Below are 17,406 nucleotides of genomic sequence, written 5' to 3' on the forward strand. Positions count from 1 at the left end.
AAAGAATAGGGGGTTTTTAAAATTCTTGAAATTTTTGATTAATATTAATTATTATGAATATATGTAGCCTACACAAAGTGTAATATATTGTAGGCTTTAAAAATCAAGTTTAAACGTTCTTTCTCTTGTAACAGGGCTACAGTTTTTAACATGTTGCCTACAGTATGTTATTGTATGAAGAATTGGTATTAATTTTTAAACAACTATGGGTCGGTTACATCGAACATACTGTATCTTACAGACACATATACACCTAATAAATGATAATAACTCGCAATAACTTTAATAAATTCCGCGAATCTGACCTGGATCTGGTGATCATTGAGTTAAACGATTCTTGTGTAATGAAATACAGTAATATTCTGCCTGTACGAAAATGTAACGTACAAAAATCAAGTCTGCGCCTGTATCAAATTATTTCCATTTAAGTAGGGATGTACTACTCTTATAGCTTATTAGCATTTATCACTTCGTTAGTTATTTCTGGTTTGTTTTTGACCGTTGTGGAAAAATGGTTGAATAATGTTATTCTAATTACTAATTACTCATTAGAGCTTTGCTGTCTTGTAAATTAAAATATCTCGCTTTATTCCCGCCAATCGGGTGTTTCCCCAGCAATTTCAAAACAACTTCGAGTTTGATGTTGTAGGCACCAATTTATATAACTTGGCTTTTTAAGTAAAAGACAATTATCTAAATAAACCAAATGCTTTAATATGGATGGACCAGATGCAGTTATCGACTGCTTGGTGAATGTGTGCGACAAGGTGCAAGACTTTATTGCTGAAATTGAGGAAAATAAGTTCAACCTTGTTAACTGGACCAATCAGTTAAGAGACTCGTAAGTTTCAGTTACAAGTATTCTTTAATGTTTTTTCAGTAATGCATGACCTAGCTTAAGTCGCTGCTCTACCAGACTGGAAAATATGTCGTTTGCGCAGGATAAAACGGAGATTAAAGGATAAATCCTCCGCACAGAATTTTCAAAATTGGTCAAAAATCCGCGCAAGTTTCAAGATTTTACTAGCAATCCGTGCAAAAATATAATAAGGCACATAAAATATCGCTGCAAGACTGGATAACTTTTCCTGTTTGTAAATGCGCTTGGATAAGGTTGAAAACAAGCTGCCTTTTTCTTACTTTTTTCACGATTATGACGTCCGTCTTTGTGTGTTTGTGACGTTATCTGATACACTCTCTTTCTTTCGCGAGTCCCGTTTACTATTGTAGTCAATGGAATCCTAATATGTTTACTGCTGTATATTTACGATGTTTTTCTCAGCCAAGCAGCATGTTTATTACGAAATAGTAGGGATTCACACGTGGATTCATTGCATCATAATAGCGATTGTTTGACCTGACAATTAATTACGACACAATGGCAATTCACATGTTGATTATTGCGTCATAATAGCAATTGTCCCCTTGATTATTTAGTCTGCAGGTGCTTAAAAACAGGTTGGATATTTGCTTTTTCACGAATGCGCGTAAGTATAAAAAAAAATAAAATAAATAGGTTTGCAAAAATACTTTGTACCTGCTCAAAGCAACGCTTCTAAAAAAGAGCTGAGAACCACTGTAGTAAGGAATATAGCATAAAACGACACGCTCTACGTAACTTGTGTGAATTAATACAATGCTTATGATAATCTCTAAAAGATTATTTGCCATCGTTTAGTGTGAACTTAATTTGGTGCTCGCGTACCACCTGGGAGACCTTTGCGTACTACAGTTCGGGAGCCACTTGTTTATAAGTTAAAATTATCTCCTTCAGCATATACCCACGTTGGCCGACTGCGTCACAAACACACAAAGACCTACGTCATATTCGCTGCGTAAGAGAACATAAGATAAAGGTAGTAAGTCCTTTAACCTCAGCCGTTTAGTTTCTACTGTATTTATTTGGTTTAGTACTTTTAATACTTTAACAATTAAGTTTGAAGAATCAGACAATCCGCGCAAAAAATTTCTCATCCGCGCAATTACGATCTACAAAAAAATTCTCCGCGCAGTTTGCAAACTTTCCAATCTGGCTGCTCTATAGACAATGATTATTGCGTAATTGCGTCCCAAGTGTTTCATGGCACTACAGCTGGCCACCCCATCAGTAAAGCGAAACTCGGCCTATAACCCAAATAACAGTAAGCATTTTAAACAAATAATATTTTTTAACAGAACTGACAAGATACTTTCCAATCTCTCACAAAACCTTGACGAATTACGAACAACACTAAAATCTCAATGGGTAAAAAAAGGTGAAAAACAAACCCAAAATTCTACAACCTTAAACCAGATTGAGGATTGTAATGCAAATCAAATTCTCTCTACACCTAAATCAAAACAAGAAAAAAGAACTTTCAAATTTAAGTCGGTAAAAAAGTCTCCATCTTTAACTCCAGGAAAATGGTCAATAAAAGATATAAATGATTTTGATTTTGAAAGTTTAATTCAGGAAGAAGAAGATTTGAAGCAGGTATTTTCTTTGGAATTTGGTTGGGTAGTTCTGATTTATTTGTGAGTGCAAAAATAGATCCATCGGTTTTTAACTATAAAAATCAAGGGCTGTATTAAATTCTGTGAATGTGACCTTGACTTGGAGCTCATCAATTAGGTCGAAGGTTGTTTCTTATGTAAAAAAAACATAATAAAAACTTGGTGCTACGAAAATGTAACAGACAAAAATTAAGTGCAACCAATTGCATAATGGAAGATATATTATACTCAACCTAAATGGCATTGCCAGTCTCTTATTCAGTAAAAATAAAATTTAAATAGAAAGAGACTTATCTCTTTAACTCCTTCTGTGTACGTTCCTGGTTAATTGAGTTTCGGTTTCCTTCAGGAAACAGAAAAGCCTGTGATGAGAAAAGACAAAGTTGAAGATCTGTTTGGGGATGAAGTTGATTTTGATTTAGAAGATATTGATGTAAGTATTTACAGATTGTATGTATGTATATAACTTATTTATCACAACCCATTAGTAGGGATGCACATTACAGAATTTCGAATCCAGGAGATTCGAATCCTTTTGTATTCGAATCTAATTAGAGGATTTCAGGACGCAAAACCTACCCAATTCATAAAGCAAAACCTACCCAATAAATTTGTTGATCATTTTACAGCTTATGGTCCAACAAGGCTGCTATTAAAGAGTCAATAAACCGACTTATGTTGGTAAAATTATTTTTTCCTATAAATATAAAAAGATTCGAAATTCTAGATTCGGAATTCTAGATTCGAAATAAAGTATTCTAGGATATCCTAGAATACCTAATTATTCTGTAATGCAATGGCGCTAGCCATGTACTTGTCGCAAGCTGTTTTAAGTATAAAACAACATATGGGTTGACTTCTATTTCAAGTTTTAATAAACAGTCTCCACCGTAAACATAGACTATTCAGTTTGCTTTTTTCTGGATTGTTGATAATGAACACATCAAATGATATTATGACACAAATAACCAACGTGTGAATCACCACTATGTCGTAACAAAGCATTATGCGTGGTTGAGGAAAACATTATTAATCTTTTTGTGTGGCGGATGTGGTTGGATTTAATTAACTACTGTACCAGCCAGTTGCAGAAGATGCTTGCTACATATTTCAGAACCAACTTTAGCTGCTCAGAAAAGTAAAACGACATCTAATGGTTAACCCACAGGACAGGCAAAACCTAAATTGTGAATCGCCCAAAAACGATTAACAAACGGTTTTAATATATTAAAAACTCCACAAATACTAGATCTGTATAAGAATGAAATGTATGTAATAATCAACAGCACTAATGTTTTTCGAGGTATCATTAATGTTCGTATGCATATCGTACGATCAACGTTTTTTAACAAACGGCGAACGAGTAAGTGACTGCTTGATTTCGCCAGTTTCATAACCATATTGATTAATAGGAAGCAGTTTTGGTTCACGTTAATGTCGCCATTATAATTAACGCTACCATGGAATGAAAAGCATAATCATGTTTTGGCGCGAGTAAAGAAAACTTGCGTATGCCGTATTTTCCTAATTTCCGTTAGACGAATGACGTCATAATAAAAGTGGCCTCTTCTGCAATTTAAAAAAAATCGGCGCTTATGCGTGTAGGGTGTAACGGAACGGTCACACCTTTTTTCCAAACATTTTTTTTTTTAACCATAAGCAGGTTTTAACAAGAGTTGTTTTAGTTTACTACCTGTCTTTTTTCGCTTTTGTAAACTTTCTTGATCTTCGTTAAATTTTTAGAAAATTGAAGAAATGTACGTGGGAAGCTTAGAAAGCAAACCTTCTCCGGGATTTAGTTCTTCTTACGAGAAAAAATCAGTGAGTGCAGTTTTTCAATATATATATATATATTTATTATATTCTTGTATACATAGCTTTAAATGAATAAACGTAACTTTAATAATTTATTTACCACCGTGTAGTGGTGCAACAATAGATGACTCTAAGTTAGAGGTCATTACAAAGCAAGTTTTATATCAAAAATAATGTCTTTGTATGTATTGTATTATCAAACTTCCTTTTGTTGCAACATGTTGTTTTTAAGGTTATACATTTATATTCATAATAAATGGTTTTAGCAAGTTTTGGCACAATTTAAATAAAAGTTAACTTTGAATATATGACGCATCTAGTTATAAGTGAGGTGTCACGTATATATATATATATATAATGGATTTTGTTGGCGTCATCAATACAAAAAATTCTTTCATATGTGTAGTAAATTAACCAGGAATCACTTAGCAATAGATTCTTTATTAATGTTTTGCCTAAAAGCATGAACTACACACAAATATAACTTGTCTTCTTAATTTCAAATTTGATAAACAGAGTTCTGGTAAAGTGTAATGCTTCACAAACACAATACCTGGTTCGTAAAATTTAATGTTGCAATACATTGAACACAACACTATAAGTCATTTTTTTGCATTATTTTTTTAAACCTTAGCATTCTTGAACGAAAATTAATGAACAACTGTATAGATTTATCACATTTTATCTTTTTGTTAAAACCCCCTGACTGTACATTTTAAGAATCAATTCTGTTTTGCATTTTTGTTGTAAGTTATTTATTTATTTATTTTATTTTTTTTTAGCTTTATTATATACGTGGGTGAGGTCCTAGATTATGGATTGCCATTGTTGCCTCATAACCCCCTAAGTAGTAATTAAAACAAGCTCTTTATAAAAATTAAGAAGGAACTTTATTGTTTTCAGTCACCAGATTGTTACATAATACCAGCAGACTATGGTTCTTGTTCAATAGCCGACAATGACTTCGATAATATTGAAGATTCTAAATCATCGGATTTAGATACAAGTACCACACTGGATGATCCAAAATATATCGCTCCTGAAAAACAATACACAGATGTATTGAAGGAATATTTCGGACATTCTAAATTCCGCCCGTAAGTCTTGTTTGTTTTTATAATAAAAAAAAATTTGATTACAAAATCATGATTCACACATGCCATGGTAAAGTTCGCTGCATTTTATGTTTTTTGGTAATTTTGTTTTACATTTTTTTGACTACTTTTTCCAGAATGCAATGGAAAATCATCAACACTGCACTGAATGATGGGAGAGACCAATGTGTGGTCATGGCTACCGGTATGTTACATTAAAATCCATGTTGCTTTCATTTGCAAACTTTGGGAAATACTGATTATTAAAACATCTTCTGATAGGCGACAGTACATAATGTATTACAGTTGACAAGAATATACAAAAAAAATTTTGCGCACTATTTTAAAACGAAAAAAATTTTCTGCCAAATTGTTGGAGTAACTTTGTTTAGACTGCACACATACATTTTTGAGTAAAGAACAATCGTTTCTTTATTGAAAACATTGACTTGATAAAAAAATATGTCAAAGTTAAAACATTTGTTGCGCATGCTGTGAATATTGTATCTCTGGTGCATGAGGGTATTTGGTATTACATATATATCAGCCTGTTAAAACTTTGAACTATTTCAGGTTATGGAAAAAGTTTGTGTTACCAATACCCCCCTGTGTACCTGGAGAGTACAGCAATATGTATATCACCTTTGATTTCTCTAATGGAGGACCAAGTACTTAAGCTTCATACCAGCAACATCCCTGCAGCTTTCCTTGGATCAGCGCAAAAGAATAAACAGGAGACATATAGGGATATGATGGGGTAAGGCAGCGGTTACAGTTGGCACTAGCATCCCTTTGGGGACCTTTGCGACCAGAAAGCGGGCACTAACTATAAACTGGGCAACAGGGAGTTGCTAGCCAAACACTGGGCATGAAAAGCTTAAAATAAATGGGAATAGTTGTATTAAGATATGCCAGTGAAGGTGTAAAATTGTTGTAGGAGTAAGGGAAATGCATTTCACACCCCATTAAAATAAAGTTTGTCTGCGGCTGCAAGAGGCTATTGACTTTAAAACCAGAGTCATATTTCCTATTATTGTTGGACTTTAAGTTGTGTAAAATGTTAAAATAACTTGGTTTTGCTTTTGTTTGTCAGGAGGCTTTTGATATGTTTATTGTCCAAGGAGGGATGTAGAATGAAAATTGTTGTATATGAATCTTTTTGTAGTTTTATGATTTTTGCTTTATTAGTGGAAAATTTCGTGTTGTTTACATCACACCTGAATATGCTGAGTCATGCTCGGATGTTTTGGAGGAACTCAACCGTAACGTTGGAATTTCATTGATCGCGATTGACGAAGCCCATTGTGTGTCACAATGGGGTCATGATTTTAGAGCTGCTTATCGTAATCTTGGCCGACTGAAAACTATTTTACCGAAAGTAAAAATTTACCCATAACTAATATTTATATATATATGTATGAGTATGATATATATATGTAAACAATTTTGCATATATATATATATATTGTAACAATTTTGCAATCATTTTTTAGTAAAAATCAGTTTTAATTGCTTATTTTCCTTTGAATTTGTGTTTTTTTTTTTGACCGAGTTTGTATTTGGTGACTGAATTTTGCTTTAAAATTGTCCTGGGGTGGACAGGTGGTATTCTTGTCTATTGACTGGACTAGTCGCCACTAAATTATTTTTTACTTCTTTTATCTACCCAACTAAAATTTAATCGGTAAATTGTGACCGATCCGGTAAATTGTGACGAACTTCTGTATTAAATAATGCATGGAAATTTAGTTGTTCAACTAAACATGAAAATACCTAGGCTAAACTTGAGTCAGTCAACAACAAAAAAACCTTAGTGATTTCCCAACCAACGAATTTTAGTTGGTAAATAAGGATATCACGGGTCATCTTTGTTGTGCCACAGGTACCCATCATAGCTTTGACAGCCACTGCCACCCCAGAAGTTCGAAAAGATATCTGCAATTCCCTGCACCTTAAGAATGCTCTGATTACATGTACAAGCTTTGACAGGTAATGTTATTCTATTCTGTAAAAATAGGATTCTATGGTGTGGCATACCATGGGACTTAAAGTCCAAAAGTGTACCATTACCGCAACAGGTATTACAAGATAAAAATTTATAGCAATTACTCCAGTAATTTCATACTAAATGTGTCTTTAGGCAAGACACCTAATGACAATTGCTCCAACCTAGTGGCCACTAATGGGTTGTCCAAATTGTTATAAAACTTAAAATTTAAAAATCAGCCAAAAATAATCACCCACAAAGCTACATACCTTGTAACTTGTAAGCAGCACAAGGTGTATGAATCCGTACATCCATGTTACAACGACTGTCATTACCCCTCCAAAAGAAATTGAAAAATTGTTAAAAAAGTTACATTCAATGCTACAACATCTCTTATTAGTTCTTTAAATTTGGTTTTATAATTTTTTTTTTTTAATTTCAGGGTGAATTTATATCTCGATGTATACAAGAAGTCGGGTGATCCAGCTGCAGACCTACGTGGGTTAATGAAGCAAAAAACTGTCCGAAATAAAACTGTTTATTCATTTGAGGGTCCGACTATTATCTACTGCCCAACAAAAAAGGTGAATTCACCAAAAGTACATTTCTTAGAGAGTAATATGTTGAGCACACCATATTTTATATTTCCACTTATGGAAGACTTTATCTTTTAAAATTCAAGTTAGATAGATCAATGAATAATACACCTGAATTAATTTTAAACTTATCTACGGTTGAGGTCCTACAGTGGACACGCGATAGGATTTAAGATTTAGGTCAGAGTTTGCTCATTACCCCAATATTCACGGTGTTACAACCCAGCAGGGACCACTGGAACAAAGACTGCAATAGGTCTTGCTTAAGGACACATGTCAGTGTTGATTATCGAACTGGGTATCCTTTTGGGTATATACCAGCCCCTAACCACAGCTTTTGACAAAAATACTGTACAATGCACGTTCTCATTCCTTCTTATGGCAGGACACTGCAAAGTTGGGACAAGCAGTAAAGAGCCTTGGAGTAAGGTGTCTAATCTACCACGCTGGTATATCTATGGAAAGGAGAAGTGAGGCACATCATAAGTTTGTTCGTGATGAGGTTGAGGTACAAAATTGTATTTTGTGGTATACAGCACTATTACATTACGGCATAAATCCATTTTTACCTTTGCTAGAACGCATTTTGTCACCCCTTATTCAAATGTTGGGGCAACATTTCACCCCATGCACCCCTAACATATCGCCTATGCGCACATGCATGTTGAGGATGTACAGTACATAATTTTAATGATTAAATGAATGTACCTTTTTACCCTTTTATGGCAGGGCAACGACAGTTGTTAAAACACGGGTGTTCTGTTTTATACACCTCGTATGCTTACAATTTGTATAACATTGTCAGTGATTTTTTTTGCCGACAAGTTCGATAACTCGATAGTGACCACTGGGTTTGAGCAATTTTTGTTAAATGTCAAATATTCTACTTATAGTGCATTGTGGCAACAGTTGCTTTTGGTATGGGTATAGACAAACCTGATGTGCGAAAAATAATCCACTATGGTGCGCCAAAGGACATCGAGAGCTACTACCAGGTGAGTGTTGTTGCTTCACTAAAATTGAACATACCATTGAAATGTCTAAATTTGTCGAAATATGCTTAAATGTGACCAAAAAAATACTACCAAACAGTTTCAAACGACTTCTTTGAAATCAAACAGCTTCTTTCATTTTTCTTGGTATGCCTTTTTAAAGATATGCCTGACAATAGTCATTACCTGATCGAATAAACAGGTGGTTTCCAAACTTTTTTATCCTGTTCCGCAGAGCCATATGGCTGATATAAAAAATTAATTTCCCCTCTAAGGCAACTTACTAAGCTTAAAAAACTTTACAATCCTAAAACCAAATCCCCGGGTAGGAAACCCACTAGAATAAACTGTAACAAAATAAGCTCTTTGGTTTTTGTGGAATGAATTTTTATGATGAAATATGAAATTTGTAGGAAATAGGTCGTGCAGGCAGAGATGGCCTTCCTGCTACTTGTCATACTTTTTTCACATCCGGAGATTTCAACACTAATAGGTTTGCTGCTCAGTTTTCATAATAAATTTAACTATTTCTGTTTAAGTTAATTCAGTACTAACTGTTCATAAATGTTTGCCTTGCCTAAGATGAAAGATTTAAAAAATAGTCCATAAAAAAATTGCTATTATCTACATTCTATAAAAACAATCAGACAGCTTAGAAGCTATTAACATGCACAAGATCTCATATACAATTTTTAGATTTTTCCTGCGTGATATTTCTTCCGCCAAATTCAAAGACCACAAAGCTGGAATGATTCTTAAAATGGAGCAATACCTCACCACTACTAGCTGCAGGCGTAAAGCAGTTCTATCACATTTTGATAAACGGGCAGAGAGCAGCATCTTCGGTACTGAGAAGTGCTGTGATAACTGCAGGTCTAGGTGAGAAAAAAAATATTTTAAAGATATTCTATTTTACTGTGGTATTAAAAGTAATTGGTATCAAAGATAGGTTAAAGTTTTTTTTGTTGTTTTTTTTTTCTGGTAAAATGTTTGACTCTTTCAGTAGTTAAATTTTATTCAGTCATTAGACTAACTATTTTACCTATTACAGTTATTTTGGTAAAATTTGATACACAGGTGTAATTTGACTTTTATTTTTAAATTTTAACTTGTCAAAGGCAAGAAAACATCGGAATTAATGTATAAATGTAAAAATCATTGATATAGACTTCACACATATCGTATGCGTGTGTAGTAATACTTTAAACAGTAGGGTGGGGGAAGATAGGACAACTTTTAACTCTACTTTTTCATCCGATTTTGCAGTAAACAAAGACTTTTCAAACAATTATAAAACTATACTTTCTTGACTACTATAGACCTTTAATTGTTTAAAACACAATCAGGAGGATATTTGGATTTTATGTGTTTAATGTGTCCCATCTTCCCCCATCCTGCTATACATGTGTCTGTATGTTTATACAGTATTATTTCGGTATACTGTGCGTCTGTGCAGTGTAATGTGTATGACATAATAATATTCTGCCCTTTTTATTTTGAGATTTTATTGTCAGATCAAAGCAATTAAAAGGTATGGGCTTATCAGTAGAAAATGCGACACCAGTAGAAGAAGAGTTTGATTTTTCAAAGGAAGCACAACAACTTTTTGAAGCTGTTAAAATAACAGGCGAAAAATTTGGTCTAGGAATGCCAGTGGCTTTTATATGTGGATCTGTAAGTTAATTACCTAATTTTAATCTATCTTTATGCAAGTTGGCATAAATACTGAAGCTGTTTTTTAAAGGATAGGTGCAAATACATTTTCAGTTAAAAAAAACTACAGTTTAAAATGCAAAAAATGTTTATTAAAAAAACAAACAAGTTTAAACAGGACTGTTACTTTTAATTATCCAGTGTGCAACCCCTAAGGTAGTTACTTAAATAATTGCTGCCTGGTCCTTTCTACTTACTCCGTCGGAATTTATTCTCATTTGAAAGAGAAAGCAACTTCCTTTTAATTTCAGCAATAAAACAATACATCATCGTATTTGAAATTTTTAAGTGTTATTTTGTCAAAGTTTTTAAACATTTTTAGCTAATTTAGCCACTTTCCTACAGTTTTGTCCCCAATTATTGCTCTTAACTTCTTTTCCCACCAATGCAAAGTTGAGGTTTATTTGGTTTCTGGAGCTGTGGTTAAGCCTCATGCCTTTAGTACAAGGCAATTTCCCCTCACCCGAGGATAAATATGAAGTATTCTGTAATTTATTTACCCTCACGTGGCGGGACAACTACAGTCGTTATAACATGGGTTTTCTGATTCATCACCTCATGCCCCCTTACAAGTTACAAGTCTTACCACATAGACATATCTAACTTTGTTGTTTATAATTTTTTGAATTTTTGTTTTTTTTTATATATGGCAGTCATGGACATTTCATTAGTGACCACTGGGTTGGAGCATTTGTTGTTAAGTGTGTTTTCCAAGGACACATATGCCCACAATGGTAGAATAGCCTTGAAATTGTAACCTCTAGCTCTAGGTTAGAGGCAGGCATGCTAACCACACCATTTATTAATTAATTCATTATTTCAGAAAGGGAAAAAGATGTTTGATCGATTCACCCAGCACCCTAAGTTTGGCAGTGGGGGTAACCACAGCCAAAAATGGTGGCGAGCATTGGGGAAATCTTTACTAAATGAGCAATATCTCAAAGAAAAACAAATGAGAAAGGGATCATTTGGAGCAACTGTCGGTATGTTAACGAATAGAAGAAACAAATTGTAGGAATTTTTCAAGGTGTAAGCCTAACATAAAATCAAAATCTCCAAAATATAATTAACCACAAAGTTACAACTTTGTATCTGGTAAGCAGGTACGAGGTGTATGAAACAACACCCGTGTTATAAGGACTGTCCTTGCCTCGCCATACGAGGGTAAATAAATTACTTTCATTTATTAATTCATGTAAACTCATCGCAGAAATTGGTCCCAAGGGCCAGGAATGGATTGGTAAACGTCAGTTTTCTTCTAACTTGCCTCTTATGCTCGTTCCTACCATTGATCTTACAAATCGTGAGATGCGGACATCTAGTGGTCCATCCAATCCCACAGTCAGCACCACCGAGGGGGGTAAGACGTAAGTGGTTATATTGTCAGAAGACAGAGAATTTTACCTTTATTAAAAATAGAGGAAAAAGGAGAATTTTAATTGACAGTTATTTAAACAACTATGCTTATAGTTAAATTCATCTCGTCATAGGTTGAAAGAAGTCTTTAATTTCTATTTATTGTCTGATTTGGTGGAAAACAAAGAATATTTTCAAAAATTTAAATATAACCATATCCTCACAACTCTAAACAAACATTGTTAATTGTGAAATGTTATGTGCTAACCTTATCTATATTACCATACAGTACTATACTGCACATTGGGCAGTACACCCAGGTTTTTGTAGTTGAATATATAATCATTAATCACTCACATTTACTGCAATGGTTCCTGTGAATTAAGCCCTGATCTTGTGCAGTTGTGCTTATAGAGAAGAATATGTTTTTGTATTAAAATTCAGTCAGAATCTGGTGCTACGAAATATGAAACAGCAAAAAATCCGGTTCAACATTTTTATTAGAACAAGATACCATCTATGCCATTTAGAAGAAATGTATATCTATTTTATTATACAATTTATTGGACTTGATTTGATCTAATTTTGTAATACCACATCCTTTCGTATTTCTTTACACAAGAACTTTTACACAACGAATATTAGCATAAATCAACCCCTGGTTGCTATGGGTAATCTTACATATTATTTAGATTACTTCCACTTATTCCTGGTGCTGGTTCAATGTCTAAAGAGAAGCTTAACAAACTCACTCTTGGTCCTTACTTACCCACTAACCCCACTTTAAATGTGGTCAAGAAACCAACAACAGTGGACAAGCATAGTGGACCCCTTTATAGATTACTGTTGGCACTTAGAAACGAAATTGCACAAGTAAGAATATTCTATTTTTTCTAACTAAATGACGCTTTTGAATTATTTACTCTTGCCCGGTGGATAAGGACAGTACTCTTACGGGTGTTCTATTTTATACACCTCGTGTTCGCTTACAATATAACTTTGTGGGTGATTATTTTTGGGGGCTGACAATTTTGGACGACACATTAGTAACTACTGGGTTGGAGCGATTGTCGTTAAGTGTCTTGCCCAAGGACATGTATGCCCACAATTTTGGGTGATATTTTTTCTGTATAGCTGACAATTTAGACAGCCCATTAGTGACAATTAATTTGGGACAATTAAAGTTAAGTGTTTTGACCAAGAAAAGAATTAAATTAAAAATATTTTGATTCAAGGTGAGTAGGGGGTCTTGTCACACACCAGGGTACAAGAAATGTAGGCTAGAGTTTGCTCATTACCCATATAGGCATGACTATGCTAGATTTTTATTTGTCAAACAATGTAATATACTTTTCTAAAACTGAGACAATATATTACATGAAAGGTCACCCACAGTCTGTATTTGCTAGAGACCAATTTAATACTTGTTTTCAAGGCATTGTGTGTTCTAATAGAAAAACAAGTTGTTATGAACCTTCTTAATAGGTAACTTCATATGTGTTGTCTTTGGTAAACAATTCAAGCGTGGGGACCAAAGTGAACTTTAAACTAGCCACGTGAAGGACACTCGCCACATCGCATATACAGTTTATATATAACCTTGTATTATTGGCACATTTTTACTAATAATTCAATATCGGCTAATAAGATCTTTAGTATTTGGCGCAAATTTTGTAACACTGCTCAGGATATGGATATACCACCTCATCTGGTTGCCAACAACAAGGATTTACTGGAACTTTCCAAAGCTCGACCAAGCACAAAGGATCGTCTGTTGAGAGTAGATGGTATGTCGGTTGTAAAAGTCAAACGTATCGGAGAGCCAGTTCTTGTGGGTGGGTATTTAACTTTTTATGTATTTTTGCCACTTTTTTTACAATACTGTGTAATTTTAAATTTATGCAATTAAATTTGCCATCAATAGTTTTATACAGCAGTATATTATATACGACGAAAAGAAAAGGTTTACAAAATCTGTCTTCTGAGTAGTAATGACCTCCCACTGTAATGGTATTTCAAAAATTACACAGTACTATAAAATTTGTAATAATTTATTTACAAAGTCTAATTCCTGTACAGTAATCAACTCCTACTGTACGGAGCACGAGGCAAGTTTTGATAACTTTGATGATGAAGATGAAGATTTTCTTCCTCCATCTCAAGCAGCGAGGAAGAGGAATGACACAGGAGTTCCAACCAAGCCAATCACTGACACTGTCAGGACGACCTACAATCTTTTCCATGAACGTTGTTTAACATTGGTACAACAATGTTTTTATATCTTTTTTATTTAAATTATTTCTGCGTTTATTGATTGCTAATGTTTTAGCATTATTAAACTTTTGTTTTTTAAAGGATACAAGAACTCCTTATGTACAATAGCCCATATACAATAGATTGAAGTTTACTTAACTGTTTTTGTTTTAGGAAACTGTATATAAGGGATACAAAATATACACGTATGCAGCAAATTTAGAATTTTTGTAAAATTTTTTTTACACAGTCAATGTTTCGTTAAAATCAAGACTGAGTCTGCTCCCAATTGTGGATAAAGAAACATCGGTGTTTTCTTGCTAAATGATGCATGCATCTTCTCCCAATCTTCATAAATCAACACTGTGATTGCGTGTGTAGTACAAACAAGGTTACTTGAAACAACAGAAAATGTTGGTTGTTTTATCAAGGGCATGCTAAAAGAAATTGTTCTTGTGTATCTTTTACATCTTTTTTAAAATTGTTTAATTTTATTAAAACAGGAGGAAATTTCAAAGGAACGTGGCTTGCAGATCTCAACTCTTGGCACCCATCTTGGTGATGCTCTATCGGCTTGTTATCCCGTTTCATTTCGGCATCTTGGGATCACTGAGGACCTTATCAACCTCGTGGAGGACACAATACGAAAACCCCCAATTAACTCAGGTTTATATCTTATGATTATAACATAGACATTTTCTTGTGTTTTTATGTACTCCTGCTTATTGTCCAGTTGTAATATGAATGTCTTACTACAGGTCAGTCCTGTTTGGTACATTCCCATACCTCATACCCATTTTTCATCTATATTCTATAACATTTTTATTTTTTATACACAAAACTTGCATAAGGTGTTTTCATGCACCATGTTTTCATTGCCAAATAATAATTGATCATGTTATATTAATATAATACCCTTAGTCAAAAGTGGCAGTTAAATAAAACAAAATAAACCTTTCACTACATAAATCGACACTTTTACGAAAGTTTGTGCACACACTGTCAAAATATGTGCTAAACAACACTATTTTATTACAATTTTGTTCCAGATGTAAGTCGCTTGGTACCTGTTAAAGATAGGTTAGGGTCGTCTGTTGATTGGAGCCAGTTAAAAATAATTCGAACTTATCTCACCCATAAGTATGGCCTGGTAGCTGCAAACCAACCACCTGTTGCCACACCCAAACCTGCATCTCCGTAAGTATTCTATCAATGTAGAAATAGGAAATATAGTATTTTGGAAAAGGTCGCTGTACTCTTTGCATATTTGTTTATTTAAAGTAATCTTTGGCGCTACTGCCTTATTGTACAAATGTTAAAAATGACAATTGTGCAAGTTGTACTAAACCATATAATAAACAAAAATAGATTAACCATCTAACGGACGTCCGTACAAATTATCTGTTTGGAACATAAAAGCATAAACTGTGATATTTATAATACCTGTATCTATGACACATTTTTATATACAATATAGAATGACTTTGAGGAAAGTCACATATACCAAAGCAAAATATTCTGTAAATTAATACATACTATTTCCTGCCACCTTAATTCTGAGATAGTGTTGGTGTTTCCCATTACAAAAGTTCAAAAGCCGATATTTCCGGATATAGGTGACTGATATTGAATAACTTGGCATTGACAAAATCAGAATTTAATACACTTCAGTTTTTTCGTAAAACAAAAAAAGTGTTAACATGGCACTTCAAATTGAGGTTGCATTACTTTAATGATACAATAAGAATCTTGGCAGTTTGTAAATGTATATCTATACATGACGATTACCTTTTAATGATAAAATAGCGTAAGAAATTCATAATATTTATCTAATATTAATATCTCATTAAGTCTACTTATCGGAGTTTCCATGTTTTTTTTTTTATTTTAAGATGTTGGATTTGTCACCTATGCCCATACTTACGCTGGTTATGTATTCTGTGTACAAATAGTATCCAACAAATAGTATTTAATTCAGGGCACACACTGTAAAATCTAAAGGATTTCAACCACCAGTAAGAAACTCTAGTTACAACACACCTTCATCAAGGTATGCTATTAAAGTGAAAAAGTATATGTATTTATGTTTTAGTCTGTTCGGTCTTTAATCATCCTACCCCAATGTTTTATAATAGTGTAAAGGTGAGTATGAATACATCATGTCTTTTAAAAACCTTCATGTCGTACCTTGACACCATAAGAGCCACATGTGACTGCTATGTAAGAAAACCCATGTGATTGTTAGATTGTGCAAACATGACATGAATAGCATCTTCTTATGCATATAATATTTTAACTGCAGTTCCAATACCCAACAACCTGGACTGCTACAAATTTCATCAAAGCGTGACTTTTCCCGTTCCTTCCTTGAAACACCTGTACAGTTAGCATCCAACACTGGTTCGATCACTTTAACTGAAGATAGTCCCAGTACTTCAAATTACTTTGGCGAAAGATCTTCTACTGTAGGCTACTATTATATTATGTTTGTAACTCGATGGTAAATCGACAGTCACTATAACTGTTTGATACAACTCATGCTCACTTTTAAGTAACCACATCTGTAACTTTATGGGTTAATGTTTTTTTCCTGTATAGCGAACATTTAAGACAACTTATTATTAACTACTGGGTTGTAGCAATCTTGCCCAAAGACACATACGGGTTCCTGTAATTAGTGCATGTCCGCTATTTCCACTATGTCCGCTATGTCCGCACTATTCCCTACATACTTGCACTAATTAAAGGGACCGGACACATGTACCCACAATGGTAGCAGTGGCGAGCCTTGAGCCCATAACCTCTAGAGGCATTAAGCTTTTGCATTTTGTTTGTCCTATACATAGCTTTGTATTCATATTATTAAGTCATGGGTAGTACTTAATAATAAAATTTGAACCACTGTGTTTTATAATAGAAGAAAAGGAAACTGCCAGCTTGGGGAAAAGGCACAAGCAACAATGCAAAGAAGAAATTTACTTTCAAAAGAAAATCAAACAACTTTTTGTAGCTTGAAGCTACAATAAAATGGCTTTATCATTGTTTCTTCATTTATCTTTTCGCAATAAATTAAAAAACTGCCTTTGTTTAATTTTAGCAAGCTGCGT

The 17,406-nt window shown here is 33.8% G+C and overlaps 1 protein-coding gene across 2 annotated transcripts; it reads left to right on the forward strand.

Annotated features, from left to right (window-relative positions):
- The first annotated feature begins 583 nt into the window (after window positions 1-583).
- Window positions 584-17,395, forward strand: LOC149724976 (bifunctional 3'-5' exonuclease/ATP-dependent helicase WRN-like). 2 transcript variants are annotated; one of them, XM_089891855.1, is made up of 25 exons: window positions 584-841; window positions 2,176-2,473; window positions 2,843-2,926; window positions 4,237-4,314; window positions 5,212-5,405; window positions 5,540-5,607; window positions 5,976-6,159; window positions 6,591-6,780; window positions 7,285-7,391; window positions 7,832-7,973; window positions 8,371-8,493; window positions 8,879-8,980; window positions 9,391-9,470; window positions 9,674-9,856; window positions 10,492-10,651; window positions 11,514-11,673; window positions 11,901-12,057; window positions 12,739-12,919; window positions 13,734-13,881; window positions 14,126-14,307; window positions 14,803-14,965; window positions 15,349-15,496; window positions 16,278-16,349; window positions 16,602-16,764; window positions 17,220-17,395. In XM_089891855.1, the coding sequence occupies exons 1-25, from the start codon at window positions 717-719 to the stop codon at window positions 17,307-17,309; spliced, it is 3,582 nt and encodes a 1,193-aa protein (XP_089747981.1). In that variant the 5' UTR covers window positions 584-716; the 3' UTR covers window positions 17,310-17,395. The 2 variants fall into 2 exon arrangements, with proteins under 2 accessions (XP_089747981.1, XP_089747980.1); XM_089891854.1 differs by having other exon boundaries at window positions 585-841; window positions 17,217-17,395.
- The last annotated feature ends 11 nt before the right edge of the window (window positions 17,396-17,406 follow it).

This window comes from Ciona robusta, chromosome 14 (assembly GCF_009617815.1).
Source record: "Ciona robusta chromosome 14, ASM961781v2".
NCBI classification, from domain to species: Eukaryota; Metazoa; Chordata; class Ascidiacea; order Phlebobranchia; family Cionidae; genus Ciona; species Ciona robusta.